Here is a 15,522-nt window from a genome sequence, read left to right as displayed (position 1 = left end):
GCCTGCGGGACTAGGGTTCCCCTGTGCCGGCACTATGAGCGACACGGGGGTCAGGAGTATGGTCCATAACTAAAAATATATGGTAAACGCCAAGATGTTTTGAAATAAAATGAAAAAAAATATGGATTGGTGAACCTTGGCATATAGGTAGATATGGTTCATATTTTGCCATATGCTTTACATTGATCTAGCCATAATTGCCATGTGCCCTAGAACTAACCATAGAGTTTCTATATTTGAGTTGCTTTCATAAAAAGGTTGTTGTGCCTCTCCTGCATGATGGCTTGGCAATTTTTCCATGAAGTTTGAGGATAGTGACTACAAAAATTGCCAGGCAATATGAACACAAAATGCCTACATTCAGACCCAAAGAATTCTTCGGACATGTGTCAATATGAACATGGCAAATCTTCAGACATGTGTCAATATGTGAACATGGCGATGGCCCGAACGCAACCTTCTGCTTGCCTCGATATTGTCCAAGTCAACCGCCGCCTCCCCAGTGCCCCCCCCCCCCCCCCCGCCCGGACCACCTCGCCTCCTCCCTCCAGGCCAGCAGCAGCCTTCTCCTCCGCAAAGGACAGCCGCAACGCCGGTCGCAAGTCGTCAGCAAGCACCATCCTCCGGCGCTTGGAGAGATGCACTCACAGGGAGGCGCACATCGTCTGCCAGTTCGAGCGCCGGGTTTGGTCGCGTTCGCCGGAATAGTGCGCGTTCGCCGGAATAGTGGGTCTCTCTCTGCTCTCCTCTCTCCTCTTCACTTTCTGTGGTCAGCCCTGAGTGAAATGGAGCAACGCGAATGGGCATCGGTGGGTAAAGGGAATAGGCGTGTGCGCGTTCGCGGTGGACACCTTCCCAGCGAATGAGTTGGAATCCCTGACGTGGCAACCTAGAGCGCTTTAAGATTCATGTTTTTCATCCGACAGTTGTCGGGTAGTTCGCTGGCAAATCCCTCCCAGGGAACGTCAGCCTGATAACATTCCCGAAAAAATGGTAATCTTAATTCCATCAAGTATTTATGTCATTTACTTTGCTCCTCAACCAACTTTCAGACAGCTGGCTCCGCTGACGGCAGATCATGTTTGATGGTTTTCACCGTGTTACCCTCCGCGCCACGTTCCCTAGTTTTTTGACATGTACTCCCTCCGTTTCTAAATATTTATCTTTTTAGAGATTTCAAATGAACTACCATGTACGGATGTATATAGACATATTTTAGAATGTAGATTCACGCATTTTGCTTCACGTGTAGTCACTTGTAGAAATTTCTAGAAAGACAAATATTTAAAAATGGAGGGAGTAACTAACACCTCATGCGACATGCCATCTATGTTTGTCACCTCGCTTTCTCCCCTCCATGGACATAACCCGAACCATTCAATGAAACCGGATCATGTGCCAGGGGTTACTTACATTTTTTATACCTAAAGTGAGTCAAATTATGAACCGCATTTACATAGAGATTATCCGAACAATGGTAATTTGGGGGGGGGGGGGGGGGGGGTAAAAACGATCATTCTTCTTCATACCACACTAGCTACTTTGTTCAAAATGGCGTCTTTCATGTAAAGGGAGGGAGGGTGTATGTAGGAAAGAGCCCTAATTTGGATACCATACTTGCACATGCATCACGTGGAAAGTAGAGGCCCTAGCTAAGTAGCTAGTGTATATACATTGAAAAGGAGATTGTAAGAAGAAAAAGGCAACAGCGTTTGCCCATACTCTGCGCCTGCTGATCCCTCATGCCTCAGTAGTAACAGAACATCTCCCTTTAGCTTCTCATCTGACATGACATGAATGGCCGTGGGGCTAGCTCTCTCATCATCCGATGGACCTGCGCGCGGTCCTCTCCTATTTTTCTTCTCCATTTTCTGGGGTTCGAGGACAGGCAGTTCTGGATCAAGTTGGGCATTCTCCAATTTTGTTCTTGGAGGAAAGAGAAGGTGTACTAGCTACTGGACAAAGCCCCAGCAGACACCAACTTTTTTGCACCCCTTTGCTGCCATGGAATCATGCACCACAATTACCGAGGCCGCCCCAAAGTTTCTTTCTTTCTTCCTGAAGAAAGGGATCTACCTCCTCCTGGTCCCTTAATTTACTGAAAAGAAGTAAAGTTGGCGTGCCGCAAATATATTCAAGAAAAGATTCACAACCCAGCTTTACACTTGTTGTATATACAGTTCTAAAAAAAACTCCATGCGGATCAGTACACAAGGTGCCATTGTAATTTAAGTCTAATTTTGATACCCGGTTTAACTAAGACAATACGAGTTATATACCACAAAGTTATACCATTGGATTTGCATTTCAAAGATGTTTTAAAAATAAACCTTTTGCAGAATATAACTCATATTTTCTTCCTTAAATCGTTGATCAAAGTTAGACTCGAATAGTGTGGGGCCTTGTATTCCGGCCGGGAGGACCTTTAACAGTTTAACTGCATAACTTCTAGCTAGTTTTGTTCTGCAATGCAATTTCTAAGTAGTTTAGTTTCTACTTGTTTTAGGACATATGTATAGCTACTCCACAACAGTTGGCGTACTAATTAGCTATGTTAATTATAACTTACTGTCACAGCTCACATATATGGTTGGTTTTCAATTAAGGACCTTTTCTACTTTCACCCGGTCGCAACATGATTTGATATGTACATACATCTATCAACCTGTCATTCATGCATATATGTGGACAAATACAAGCTATATAGATGTTCCAAGACAGATAATTGACATACCTTGGCAGTTTGCTTGACCCGTTTTCTTTTCTGGAGAACAATGTTGTACCATGTCTGTACTAGAGGCTGACACGTACAGCTTATGGGTAATAATACAACCCCAGGGAGGGAGAGAAAGACTGTCTCTTTGTGTTGGAGCCTATGCTCCGGGATCTAAAGGCAGAGATCCTATGATCCTAGCAGAAAATGTTATAATGATTCACCTGTAATTGGCAGAGGAGAGAGAGAGTGTATGTGCAAGAGAGAGAGGAGAGATGAGAGAGGAGAGAGAGAGTCACCTTTCTTAGCTGATGCCTTGAAAGGGGTAAGAGAGAGAAAAAGTTACCCAAGATAAAAGGGTGAAAGCCTTATGAGAAAGAGAAAGGCTCATGGGCATCTCCATTTTTCAAACTCAACAGTAGCAGTACTATAGTTTCCCATTGGAGGTTGTGTTCTTGAGAAAGCTTGGAGAGAGCTAGCTGGACTGGCATTTTCTAAGCTTCCTTCCCCTCTTGGAAGTAGCACACCAAGATCTCCTAGCTTTTAATTAGTATAGCTAGTGTAGTGTAGCACCATGATGGCCTCTTCGTCTTCCTCCTCCGACCTCAGTGCGGATCACCGGCTCTTGCAAGATGACCTCCCATGGCCTTCTCCTTCTTCCATGCCGCCCCCGCTTGCTCCAGCTCTTCATCATGCTGTCGGAGGCAACCACCACCAATGGAGCCAGCCCCTAATGCTGTAAGCACCTTCTTCAATTTTGCCTATATATGTGTTCAGCAGTTTTCATCTTCACCCCTCTTTTTCTTTTCTTTTCTTTTTTTGTTGAGAAATTGTTGAAAGAGAGGATAGAAACTTCCTAATTGTTGAAAGTAGAAAATTAAGCGAGGAAGGTGTGCTCACAGTCATGGTGTTTGAGTTTGTATCCCTCTCTCAGATGCATATATGAATGATTCCTAGGATTTGGAGTTTTCTTCTGGGTTGCTTGTTTGCTAGAGTAGCACCTGGTTCTGGTTGTCCCGGTGCATTGGGAATTGTGGCGCAGCAAAATGACAAGTTCAGAGAGAGAATAAAAGAAGGGAAGAAACAAATTTAATGTGCGTGGCAAGCAACTAGTAGATCTTACTATTTTGTTGGTTTCCTACAAGAGGCGTGGTGTGTGTATGCTTCCTCTTGTCATCGTCAATCTCATGTTAGTTAGTAATTTATTTATTATGCTGGATGAATCATTAAGCAGACCACATCTATCTACACGCATATATAATTGAACTCTTTGCAGTGAGCAGTTGAGTTCAGACGAGCTTGAGGCACTCCTGTCAGCACAAGTCCACCAGCATCATAGCCATAGCCAGTTGCTTGCTGCTCCATTGACAACAAACCCTCATCATCAGCTGAGCTCACTGCTGATGATGCAAGAGCTAGGGTTCCAATGGAGTAGCAGCTGCGGCGCCGCCGATGGAGACTCGAACGAGACAGCGCAAGATGCGGTCAAAGAGGACGCCGAGCTACCGGGGCCCCTTGTGCTTCCAAGACCGTCATCGTCGTCGAGCATCGCTTACAATGACGACATGGCCGTCGACGTGCTCCCGAGCGTCAACGTCTCGCGGCTGCAGAAGATTCCATGCCCAGTCGCGGCGGGGCCTTTTGGCGGCCGCGCGGAGGCGACCCTCGAGATGCTAGCTTCGGCCAAATTCTGCAAGAGCCTGCTGGGCTGCAGCCAAGCTTCTTCGACGGTGCTGCTCCATAACGGCGGTGGGACGGCGCCATTGCTGGGGATGGGAGGGCATCATGTGGCATATGGCCCTCCTCCTCCTGTTCATCGTCTGCAAGGGCCATCCTCCATTCTCCACACCTACAACAAGGTCAGTGCTACTACTGTGTACCGTCCTCCTTGACTTAATTAAAGAGATGGGGATTTAATTGAGAGCCATGATGGAAAATGTACAATTAACGAGGTAGAGAACTGTAGGGCAGTACGACTGAATTGTGAATTTGCTGGCACAACAGTTGTATAAGTACATAGAAATTAATACTGACCCAGGGATCTAAACTCTGCTAGGTGGCTGAAAGGAAAAAAGGCCTTTTGACCATTTACTGCAAACTGGCCGATCTAGCTAGCTTAGCTGAAAGGAAAAAAAGCTTAATTTTGCTGACCCGTTTGCAAGAGGTAGCTAGATGGTACAGTACATATGCATGCAGCCTTTTGGTCTGGTGCGTGTGATGCAGCAAGCAAGCAAGCAGCTTTAGGATGGATGGATGGATCGATGGCATGGATGGGTCATCTTTTCTCTCGCCAGCCCAAAAGTACTACTATAGCATATGACCTTCTTGCAGTTCCATCCATCCATATTAACTGGTGCTTACTAATTAGTTAGTGATGATCTGCAAGGCTGCAACTAACCACTGTTGAGCAATTGCATACATGTCGTCCAGACCGATCCAGTTCGGCGATCAATGCAATTATTACAATGTAGCCAGTATCCACTCATTTTCATTTCTATATCTTGAAAATATGCAAATGTGTGTACAAGACTAGCCAATTGTGCATGCTTACTGTCCGGATGCATAATTTGGTACGACGTGTGCAGATGGGTGTGCCTGCTGCTTTATTGAGTGGAAACGGAAGCGCGCTGCAAGCAGCCACGGGGAGATCATCAGGAGGGGGAGGCCTGCACGACGAGCAGCAATTGCAAATGTTAGAAGTATCGTCGAAGAAGAAGCCTCGGCTGCTCCACTCGCGCCCCGCCACCAACAACAATATCCTCCCTTCTTTCAAGGTATGTACTACTCCTGACTACATCTCCAACATTTTCTCTATCTACTCTACTCCCAAGAGAATGTCTTGTTTTGTCTTGTCAAGTCTATTCTCCTCATGTGTGTGTGTGTTGTGCTGTGTTATGTTGGGTAGTGTGTGTGTATGTGTTGTACTGATCACAAATTCACTACTGCTCATGTGTTACTGAGCATGAGTTTACCTGCATTGCTTGTTAATTAATGAGTGAGTACCTGCACTACATGCATGTCTTGTCCTTTTTATTAGGTAAGGAAAGAGAAGCTAGGGGATAGGATTGCTGCTCTTCAACAGCTGGTCTCACCCTTCGGCAAGGTACGTACTGCTACTGTCAACAAGCTAGCTAGCTTAGCAAATTACCATTTACCACCAAAAAATTAACATGTAATTTGGTTCAGTGTTCAAACTGTGAATTGTGTTGTACTGGACTTATTTTATAATTGGAAAATTCATGGTCACAAGAATAGAGAAAAAACTGGTTAATTTATCAACAAGAAAGTAGACAAAAACTAGTTGGGTAAATGAAATATATTATCACAAGACAATACATGGCCTTATGGTAATTGTACTCTCACGAAAGTACATGACCAGCATGGTTTAGCCCTTTTCGTACTTAAATTTGTCAATAATGACAATGCTACCAAGCATATGAACCTGTATAGCCCAAAGAACAATGTTTTCAGACTGAAACGGTATTTAAGGTCAACTTGTCCTATTTATGTATGCACAGACCCTCTTGTGCTGAATTTACTCTTTGGGGTACAGAGTACAGTTGGGCAAAAGATAAATTTGGCAAATAAATAATATTTCGACGCATAATTTACCTCTTAGATGCTTCTACATGTAGTTGATATCTTGCAAAAAAACAGTAATCTTCATGAAAAGGAGAATCCCTCACATGTATATCTTCCTGGCTGTGTGCAGACTGACACAGCATCAGTGCTGATGGAGGCCATTGGGTACATCAAGTTTCTTCAAGACCAGGTCGAGGTAATTCAATTAATTCTTAGTCAGGTCTAAATAATTAATGCCTCTATGTGCCATATAGCACTGCATCCTGACCATCATCGCTCATTTAATTCATGCAGACTTTGAGCGGGCCGTACATGAGATCAGCCAAACATAAGAAAGCCAGGACAACACAACAGCGGGTACATAACTATTTATACTTTATGAACTTTAAATCTATTTGGAAAAAAAATGAAAACCTGTTAATAAGCAATGGGTAGACTTAAACTGTTATATTTGCCTGATGTCCAATCTAAGAAATACTACTTGCCTGATGATGCTTACACATTCATGTTGGTTTATGTCGACAGGGGCCGTCAGACACCGGAGATCAGAAGGAGGAAGCAAAGGTTGATCTTCGTAGTAGAGGGCTGTGCTTGGTGCCTCTCGCGTGCACATCCTACGTCACCAACGAGAATGGCATCTGGGCCCCACCTAATTTTAGGGGAAACTAATCAGTGTTAGCTGCAATTAATAGATCGATCAAGCACACAGGTGTACTCTGAAAGAAAACATTAACTGATTAATTCCAGATCTCCTGAGAAAAATATGTTCTCTTTCTCTCTCCTGGGCACCGGAACGGGATGTACATATCTCCTTTGCTTTCACCATTTCGATCAAATCTCTATAGCCAAGTGAATCATCTGGAAAAAAAAAGAACTAGTCATGTGAAACTATGCAATTGCAGATCATGGAAGCATGCCATTGTGTCATGGAGATGTCATGCTGCTGGTTACTATGAATTTGTAACTTATTTTGTTTAGGAAAGTGTCAACCCATAAAATTAGTTGTTTGTTCTGAAGCACTGTTCACCTATCATGAATTTAAAGACTAGGCAGGAAAACAGAAAAGCAGGGGTGAGCAGTTAAGTGTCAGCTGTAGGGCTATAGCTTACCTGAGCATTAGCAGTGTGGAAGTGGACATCCACCACTCTGGCTCTGACTAAGAAATGATGAGCTCGCACATATGTAGCCACTCGTTGATTGATCTGCAAATCCAACAGGAAATATGTACATGATAAATAACTTTGAACAGAAAGATGAATAATGTTCAGAGTAGACAGGGCCAAACAGCCAATAGTATTTCAGCAAAAAAGAAGAAAGCCAGTTGTAGGTCAGTTGGTAATTTTTTGCCATGTCAAACTCAATATATCATTAAGTTGCTCATGTATTGGTGACAGCAATACACAACAAATACTCTTTTTTCAGAATAAAGTGCGCAAATCACTACCTGAAGTTCAAACAGCAGAACACTGAGAATGCACCCACCGAGCTTCAGATTCTTCCTTTCAATACATGTACACTTGATCTCACATTGCGAATACAACAAGAACTTTTGAAGAATATTCAGATGCAGGAGTTCTCTTTGTTGATGGATCAGTGTCCTGAATAACTAAATAGTGTATTATTTTGGTGCTATGCAACCCATTTCCTGCTCTGCAGCTGTATTGCAGCAACCGCATGCCGCTTATCAACACAATGGTCCTACAAAATTAGTCGTTCAAACATCATGCAGCTCCATTGAGGCCTTCAGATGCATTGTATTCCAAGAGGAACACAGCGAGGGAGGGGGGGGGGGGGGGGGGGTGCGTTGGGACTTCTCTTCTCTCCTATTATCAGATAAAAATACAGCAATCCTTAACTACAATAGTAAGCACCTCTCTTTATCAATTATTTATTACGAAGAGGTAAGGCTGTGGTGTATTTATTCCCCAAATTATGTTTAGCATTCCAATACAGTATATACTTATTATTTCATCCAGAATTTTGGTCATTCGGATCACTGTTAGTGACGGTCATTTCAATAACAGTTCACGCGTATGGTAAATATTCTGTGCTAAATATCTCCAGAGTGAAAGAAAATGACCCTCAATTATTGTTCCAAAACACTGGGAGTGGTGGCTTAATTTTTGACTTCCGTATTCCCAACTAGAGATCTGGAAATCCTGAGGTAACAATAGTTTTGGTTTACTAGAACCATCCACATATTGTTTCAGCTCGGCGGAAACCCAATTCTTTTTCTTATGATCTCTTGAAAGAAATTAGGGAACGAAGTAAGTAGATCGTCTCTCCGCAGAAGCATCTCTCATCAGTGTTCACTCATGGGTTCCGCTCTGAGCAGGATACACCAAACGCAATCAGTGAAACCAAATGTTCCTCTCTTCTGGTTCTTACCATATTGTTTACATCGGCAGCACCCAAGTCTTTCGCTTCTTCATCCAGCCAAACTGTTGGGTCATCTCCATGGCTCTGCTGGGAAGAGCAGCTACATAAAATTTATGCAGGTTCAATTTGAGCATGTCATCAGTAGATCTCCTTCTGGTAAACATCTCAAGCAATAGTATACTGAGACTGGAAAAATGCCCAAGAGTTGAAACAATATAACCTTCACCATACTCTACAATTATTCAAGTACTCCCTCCGTCCGGAATTCCTTGTCGTAGAAATGGATGTATTTAGACGTATTTTAGTTCTAGATACATCCATTTTTATCCATTTCTGCAACAAGTAATTCGGGACGGAGGGAGTATTAACATATTGATCACTATGAAGTATTCATGAAAATATATGCAAGTAAAAGATGTCACAAGCACTGGTATGCTAATAATGTAAACATCCCAAGGAGGTGAGAAATCAGAAAAGACAAAACCCTTGGCAATACTATTCAATTATTTAAATTTTAGTTTTACTTGATTATTACAAATCAATCATTTAAATATATGCAAGATATGAAAGGCTGGAAGTCAAGACTCACAAGCGAAAATAATGAGAAGAAATGTGTGTTAGCCGACGAACTGCAACCAATGGAACCCCTTATTCCAGCAAAGCTAATTGAATTTAACAAAGTTCGGTTTCTTCATCAAGGTCTGTTGCTTGGCTTGAGTTCGGAATGAATTCTTGGTGGCTGGCAATGATTGTGAAGATAGTTCTAAGTATTGATGATATCAACATCAATATCTAGTCTCAGGACTAGGCTGAGCGTGGCTCAGAGTGGGCAACTTAGATTTTGGAGGAAACCAACCTCCCAAATTGCCATTGGGCATGAGCTAAAAAACCAGAGCCTTGAATTCTTAACCTCAAAGGTTAATGCTGAAGCAACAGGTGATGATCTTAATGAGGCAGCAATGATGCGCTCTTCTCAGAGCTTCGCATTCAACCATGAAATTTCTGGTAGATCCAGACTGTATCAGGAATACAACCAGACAGCAAATTCAGAGATTCAGAAAAGTGAGAGCTTCTATATTCTTCAGAGATTGAGGTATGCTTCCGTCAAACAAGTTCAGATCCAGCAACAGTCGTTCCAATACCATGCAATTTCCAGTGGCATCAGGTATGCTACCTGACAATTGGTTTCCTGATAGAGTCAGTTGATTAAGGTATCCCAAGCTAGCAACTTCAGTAGGAAGCGGTCCAGATAGTGTATGATAAGTCCAAGTAAAAGGAAAGTGAAGGAAGCTTTAAAATCTCTAACTTACTTAGATATATAGGATTCGCTGACAGGTCAAGGACAAACAGAGTCTTCAACTTCCCCAGGCTTGCTGGAATTGGTCCCTCCAAGTTGCCATAGTATGCATAAAACCTACTACTAACCTGTCTAAGATTTCCAAGTGATGAAGGTATGAAGCCTGACAAACGAATGCTGTATATAGGCTTAACCAACTTCACCAGCTTACCAATGCTCTCTGGAATCACGCCAGATTGGTAAGTATTCGCCAACTCAGCGTCGCCACCCGCTGTCCACGGCTACATGCCATGCCCTCCAGCTGCAGAAGCTAATGCTACCGTTCCAGGAGATGAGCAGGTCAGAGCCATGGCTGCTGAGTCCGCCCTGAACGCGAGCAGTGTGCCAGCCTCATTGCTGAGTTGCTCTCCAGGAGGCCATTAGTACAGTCATGATGGAAAGGGCGAAAGACAGCAAAAGCTTATGTGTACCTGCTACCTACCAACAAAGCTTGCTGACATGGCCTTCTTATAGGCCTTCCCTGGTCAAAGCTGGCATGTACTACATTGACAGCTTGTGAGAATCCCAGCTGCCTTTTGACATCACTTTTCAATGTATTCACGCATGACACATCCTTATGGTTGTTATTATCTTTTGAGTGTTGGCTTAGCGACAGTGACTTTGCTTGCGCCCAAACTGTATTAGAAAAGCTTACCAACAAGCTTACTCCTACAATGGTCATGGGTTACAGGGATTAAGCAATAAGCATTTGGTAAACATGGTATCTTTCTGCCTCGAGACAAAATATTGATTCAGATATTCATAAATAACCCACCCCTGCTCAACAGTTCGAGGTTGACTTCACAATGTTATATAGGTAAAGAAAAACTCCAGTTAATTGTTCAATGAAAAAGGTTAGTGAAATCATTTGCCTCAGTTAGGAACTTAGGAGCCAAAATGATGGAGCATATATTTTAGCAAATAAAAAGCACAATGCTAAGGTTATCTATTGCTTTTGGTTCCCTGAATTCAGCAATCAGCAAACATGCTATTTCCATTCCTAAAAACTTGAATTAATTTGTCACAATTTAGTCAGCCTGCTAAACATGCAGAAGTTGGCATCATGATATTAACTTTTCTCCACAAAATTAATCTTCGCCAAAACACAATATATAAATAGCTCTAGTACTTTGGGAACCTAAACCGCCTACGAAAAGATCACAGAATTACAGACAGTGGCTCCTTCCTCAAAAAGCAAAATTGATATGTATAATTTTGTTAACAAAAATAAATCACTCATTCCCTTATCTTGAGCATAAGATAGAAAAGTACAAAGAAAACAGGGAAAATAAGCGGCGGGTGGTTCGATGGCAGCAATTAGTGACAGGTCAATTGCTTACCTAGTAACTTCTGCCCATTGGCTGTGTGAAAATGGCTGATGGAACTGTGGTTCTCAACTAGATATGATTAGTCATGTGTACTGTGTAGCCATTCATTGATAGATCTATAAATTCAACAGAAACAAAAGGTGGTACAACTTTAGCACACAAATGTGAATTGGACAGGACTAAAAATTCTGTAGTTAGTACCATTAGCTCAACTGGTAATTATTCGCCCTACAGAACCAGCAGTATCACCAGTTCACCACTTAGCAGACCTTTTCAATTTTACAAGATATTTGGACATATTTTTATCCCTGTTTTATGTCTTCATTTGTCAGAAACAACTACGAACGACATATATAATGCATGAAGAAACAAATATATGTAAGTATTACACATACATCTCCAGAATACAAGCATCTAAGCAAGTACCTGCAATTGAATTGCCCAATACATCCTAAACATATCCTGCTGTGACATTTCAAACAGCATAAATTTTGGGGCATCGTATTGTCAATGACTCTTCTCTTGTGGATTTCTTTTAGCCCAAGGTTGTAAGTCACTGGATTATGTTCCATAAGCCCAGATGCTCAGCATCTTCTGCTAGGATAATTAAGCAGAGTCTTCTGGTGACTATTTACGAACATGGAAAAGTCCTGATCGACGATCCAATTTTAGATTTTTCCCAGTCATACTTGGGGATCGATCTTCAGTCTCAGGCCCATCCTTCTTCATATGTATTGCTTTCACCAATATCCTGGTTCTTGGCTCTGGAGTCATCCCTCTCGACTTCATTGTCGTGTAATATTGCAGAGCCTGGTCCAGCTGTCCCTGGGAGTGAAGTCCATGAACCATAATAGTAAATGATCGCTGATCTGGACCTGATCCATTCCTCTCCATCTCCTCCCATACTTGTTGTACCCCCTTCTCATATTTCATACTGACATAGAGGTTCAATATCAAGTTATACGTGTCAGAGTCCAACCTACAACCTGATTCCTCCATCCTCTGGATCAAATTCATAACATCTCTCGGTTTCTCAGTTGTCTTCAGAATGTAGGTGTATGTCATATTGTTTGGAGAGCATCCCTTCTTCTCCATATCATCCAAAAGCTCATAAACTTTTTCTGTCCGCCTTATCTTACAGAAGTGTTTGATCAAAGTGTTATAGGTAGCCACATCTGCTTGACAACCACGGTCATTCATCTCACCAAAAATCTTAAGTGCTTCTGGAATCTTTTTCTTGAAACACAATTGGTCAATGATACAGTTGCAAATTGCCACGTCGGGATTGATTCCCTTCTCCCACATGCTTGTGAATAGTTTCACAGCCGTACTAAGTTTGCCAGCTTTGGTTAGTGCATTTATGAACGTACCATATGTGAACAGGTCCGGCTTAATCTTAGATACAATGATCTCGTTCCAAACCCTTTTAGCATCAGCCAGGCTTCCCTTGACACACCAACCATTAAGAATGATGTTCCAGCTCTTTATGACAGGAGGGAACTCATCTTTCTTCTGGAGAAAGAGGGCCTCAGCCTCCTCAACATGCTTGTACCGACAGAGCGACATCAGAAGTATCTGGAATCCAACCAAGTCGACCTCAAACCCATAATCCTTCCTCTTGTAGAATATCTCGATCGCTTCTTGCACCTTGTGCGCCCCTGCATACCGGTTCAACAGGACAGCAAACATCCTATTCGTTACGACCAACCCGCGGCGTTGTTCAGGAATCTCATCGAAGAGCTGCCTCATAAGCCTGACCTTCTTCATCCGCCCAAGGATGTCAAGCATCTCAGTGTAGGTCCTTGGGCCGTGCCCATGCGAAGGCAGCCCGGCTGCCCAATCGAAGAACAACAGCGCGACCTGCCAATTGGACCTCTGCTTCTGGAGGACTTTCAGAACAACGTCCTCGTCCATCTCATCGGCAAACTGACAAAGGTCTTTCCCGAGGTCAGCATCGGCAGCACAGGACTTGAGAACTCTCAGAACTTCACCGACGCGGACATCTGGGGAGTCCTCCTCTGAAGCGCTGCTATGGCAAAGCCTTGGTGACCCGATAACAAATCCTCGTGGAACAATGCTTGAGTAGAAGCGTGGAGGCAAGGCTGCATCAGGAAGCACCTCCAACGCATTCTGTCGAACAGTCGGCGTGCGCGAACCAAGAACAGCGAGCCACCTCCGAACTGCGCACAGAAATGTTTGAGTTAGCATCTCTCTCGAGTTTCCATAGCGTGTCGCTTTGTTTTCCTAATGCTATGTCTGGAAATCAGGCAAAGTTGGATCTGGGGTGTGCGAGATGCCGAGATGGGATTGACGGACGCGTTCGCGGGATGAACGAGCGGGGTAATAATCAGAGCAACGAGGGGCGCAAAGGAGGGGTGGATAATATTCGTACCACAGATGGGGTTTCTGGTCCTGAATGCTGCAGCGAGGACGGCGTACGCCGGCGCCGGCGGCATCGCGCCGGAGGTGCGCACGAGGGAGAGCGGCCTGAGCGCGTGCACGAAGCTGACAGGCAGCCAGTCGGGGATCTGGGCTGGGCCTCTGAACAGTTACAAGTCGGGGAGTGAGGTAAGTGGGCTGACTTTATGACCAAGAGAAGGATCCACGAAAATACAAAAGCCATATTATTTCGAGTTACTTAAGAAGCCATATTATTTCGAGTTACTTAAGTGGGCTGACTTTAGCTGACATGTGGAATTTCGTCATGAGAGGCGAGAGAGCAATGTGGATGCTCATTGTATCGCACAAAATTCTCTTTTCTTAGCACTACGTAAGGCATGTTTGGCTTCTCGAACCCTCTGATTATGTAAGCACTCTTATTACGTAATAAAGATCAGATGGTTTTGTCTCGAAAAAAAAGGAAATACAGAAGCCAGACTATAATCGGTCCATAGTTGATCACGAGCACATACGCTTCCAATGAACAGTACAATAAAAAAGGTAAAAATAAAATAAAAATCTCAACTTTTGCATATCAAATACATATATGAACAAGTTTTCTAAGGACATACAAAATTTCATGGCGATTTCATATCGAACGAGTCGGGATATAAAAAAACAAAATCGTTGCTCCAAAACCGAAGATTTTGAACCTTTCTCAAAACGCTATTTTTTTGTCGAGAGCTCCTCATATGCCAAATCGCAACGAACTTTTGTAAGCACCTAGAAAACTTGTGCATCTTTGGTTTTGATTTTTTTTGTGTGTTTTTTAAAGAAAAATGTTCATTCTAGAGAGCATCTCCCTTGCACTAAAACACCGTCCTCGGCTATAATAAGTTTCTCTTAAAAAAAGACCATAAGTGTGAAACGTAAGGTATTAGAGGCATCTCAACCTCCCCCAATTTTACTCCTCTAATTTTGGGAACTTAAATTTTTTAGCATCTAGCATTTTCCTCAAATTTTAAATTTGAATTCATAAATTTGCACATACTACTAATTGACCAAACACAATCAAGGTCGATTGTGGATACACCTCGAGTAACTGACGATTAATTTTGCAAGCAACCGGCTTCTAATTCGCAACATCTCGTTCGAAGGGAAGCGCACTAACCACTAGGCTATCTCAATCGTTGGGGAACACTTCTTTTTTTTCCCTTCTTTTCTTTCTTCAGTCCTGGGTTTTCTTTCTGGACGTTTCTATTCATTTTTTTTCTTTTCTTTTTCCTTTTTCTTTTTTCTTAAATGCATGGATTCTTTAAGATTTATGAAATTTTTCTTAAAAATTGATGAACCTTTCTTTTAGAAATTCATGAACATTTTTTTCAAAATAGATGAGCTTTTTTCAAATATGTGAACTTTTTAAAAAATATTGATTAACATTTAAAAATTCAATGAAGTTTTTTTAATTGATTAAGTTTTTTAATTTTTCATTGAACTTTTTCCAAATTTGATGAATTGTTTTTACAAATTTAATGAACTTTTTACAAATTCGATATAGGTGCAGTGTGGCTAGGGCCGTGGAGGTGGGCTGGCCATAGATGCGGGGCTGCTAGGCCCGGATCTGGCATGTTCGTGTGTGCTGGTTTTGTTTGGCAGCAAACCTACTGTCTTTACTTTCTCAATCAAAAAAATTATAATCTACTGTCTAATAAGTACGGAGTAGTAAAAAAATTAAGAACTAGAGCAGTAAAATTTTAGATTCCCTCAAAAAACAAAAGTACAATTTTAGAGGTCAATGTGAGAAC

At 42.5% G+C, this 15,522-nt stretch overlaps 2 protein-coding genes and 1 long non-coding RNA gene across 5 annotated transcripts; 1 reads left to right on the top strand and 2 right to left on the bottom strand.

Annotated features, from left to right (window-relative positions):
* The first annotated feature begins 3,010 nt into the window (after positions 1–3,010).
* Positions 3,011–7,097, top strand: LOC147978409 (uncharacterized). Its single transcript, XM_087546251.1, has 7 exons — positions 3,011–3,451; positions 3,990–4,572; positions 5,299–5,487; positions 5,751–5,816; positions 6,426–6,491; positions 6,590–6,652; positions 6,821–7,097. The coding sequence occupies exons 1-7, from the start codon at positions 3,288–3,290 to the stop codon at positions 6,962–6,964; spliced, it is 1,275 nt and encodes a 424-aa protein (XP_087402377.1). The 5' UTR covers positions 3,011–3,287; the 3' UTR covers positions 6,965–7,097.
* LOC147978408 (uncharacterized) lies at positions 6,642–8,036 on the bottom strand. Its single transcript, XR_015618086.1, has 4 exons — positions 7,740–8,036; positions 7,405–7,497; positions 7,030–7,153; positions 6,642–6,944 (listed from the first exon to the last, which is right to left on the bottom strand). It is a non-coding gene; the product is annotated as an uncharacterized LOC147978408 (long non-coding RNA).
* Positions 8,037–9,235: 1,199 nt separating this feature from the next.
* On the bottom strand, positions 9,236–13,879 carry LOC125542674 (putative pentatricopeptide repeat-containing protein At3g15200). 3 transcript variants are annotated; one of them, XR_015618085.1, is made up of 5 exons: positions 13,731–13,879; positions 11,765–13,518; positions 11,351–11,454; positions 9,985–10,679; positions 9,237–9,848 (listed from the first exon to the last, which is right to left on the bottom strand). XR_015618085.1 is itself a non-coding variant. In XM_048705808.2 (2 exons), exons 1-2 carry the CDS (start codon positions 13,792–13,794, stop codon positions 11,966–11,968), a joined length of 1,617 nt encoding a protein of 538 aa, XP_048561765.1. In that variant the 5' UTR covers positions 13,795–13,879; the 3' UTR covers positions 11,693–11,965. The 3 variants fall into 3 exon arrangements, 1 of the variants encoding a protein (XP_048561765.1); XR_015618084.1 differs by having other exon boundaries at positions 9,236–10,679; XM_048705808.2 differs by lacking the exons at positions 9,237–9,848; positions 9,985–10,679; positions 11,351–11,454 and having other exon boundaries at positions 11,693–13,518.
* Between the last annotated feature and the right edge of the window lie 1,643 nt (positions 13,880–15,522).

This window comes from Triticum urartu, chromosome 3A (genome assembly GCF_056163025.1).
Source record: "Triticum urartu cultivar PI428250 chromosome 3A, HENAU_Tu73, whole genome shotgun sequence".
Classification (NCBI taxonomy): Eukaryota; Viridiplantae; Streptophyta; class Magnoliopsida; order Poales; family Poaceae; genus Triticum; species Triticum urartu.
Note: the sequence above shows the minus strand (reverse complement) of the source record. Positions and strands in the feature narration are given on the sequence as shown.

Bases quoted from the DNA above. Each gene is read 5' to 3' on its own strand.
- LOC147978409 (XM_087546251.1), top strand. From the start codon at position 3,288: ATGATGGCCTCTTCGTCTTCCTCCTCCGACCTCAGTGCGGATCACCGG. The intron at 4,573-5,298 runs GTCAGTGCTACT...CGACGTGTGCAG, and splicing joins TTCTCCACACCTACAACAAG to ATGGGTGTGCCTGCTGCTTT. The intron at 6,653-6,820 runs GTACATAACTAT...TTATGTCGACAG, and splicing joins CCAGGACAACACAACAGCGG to GGGCCGTCAGACACCGGAGA.
- LOC125542674 (XM_048705808.2), bottom strand. From the start codon at position 13,794: ATGCCGCCGGCGCCGGCGTACGCCGTCCTCGCTGCAGCATTCAGGACC. The intron at 13,519-13,730 runs GTACGAATATTA...TTCTGTGCGCAG, and splicing joins GACCAGAAACCCCATCTGTG to TTCGGAGGTGGCTCGCTGTT.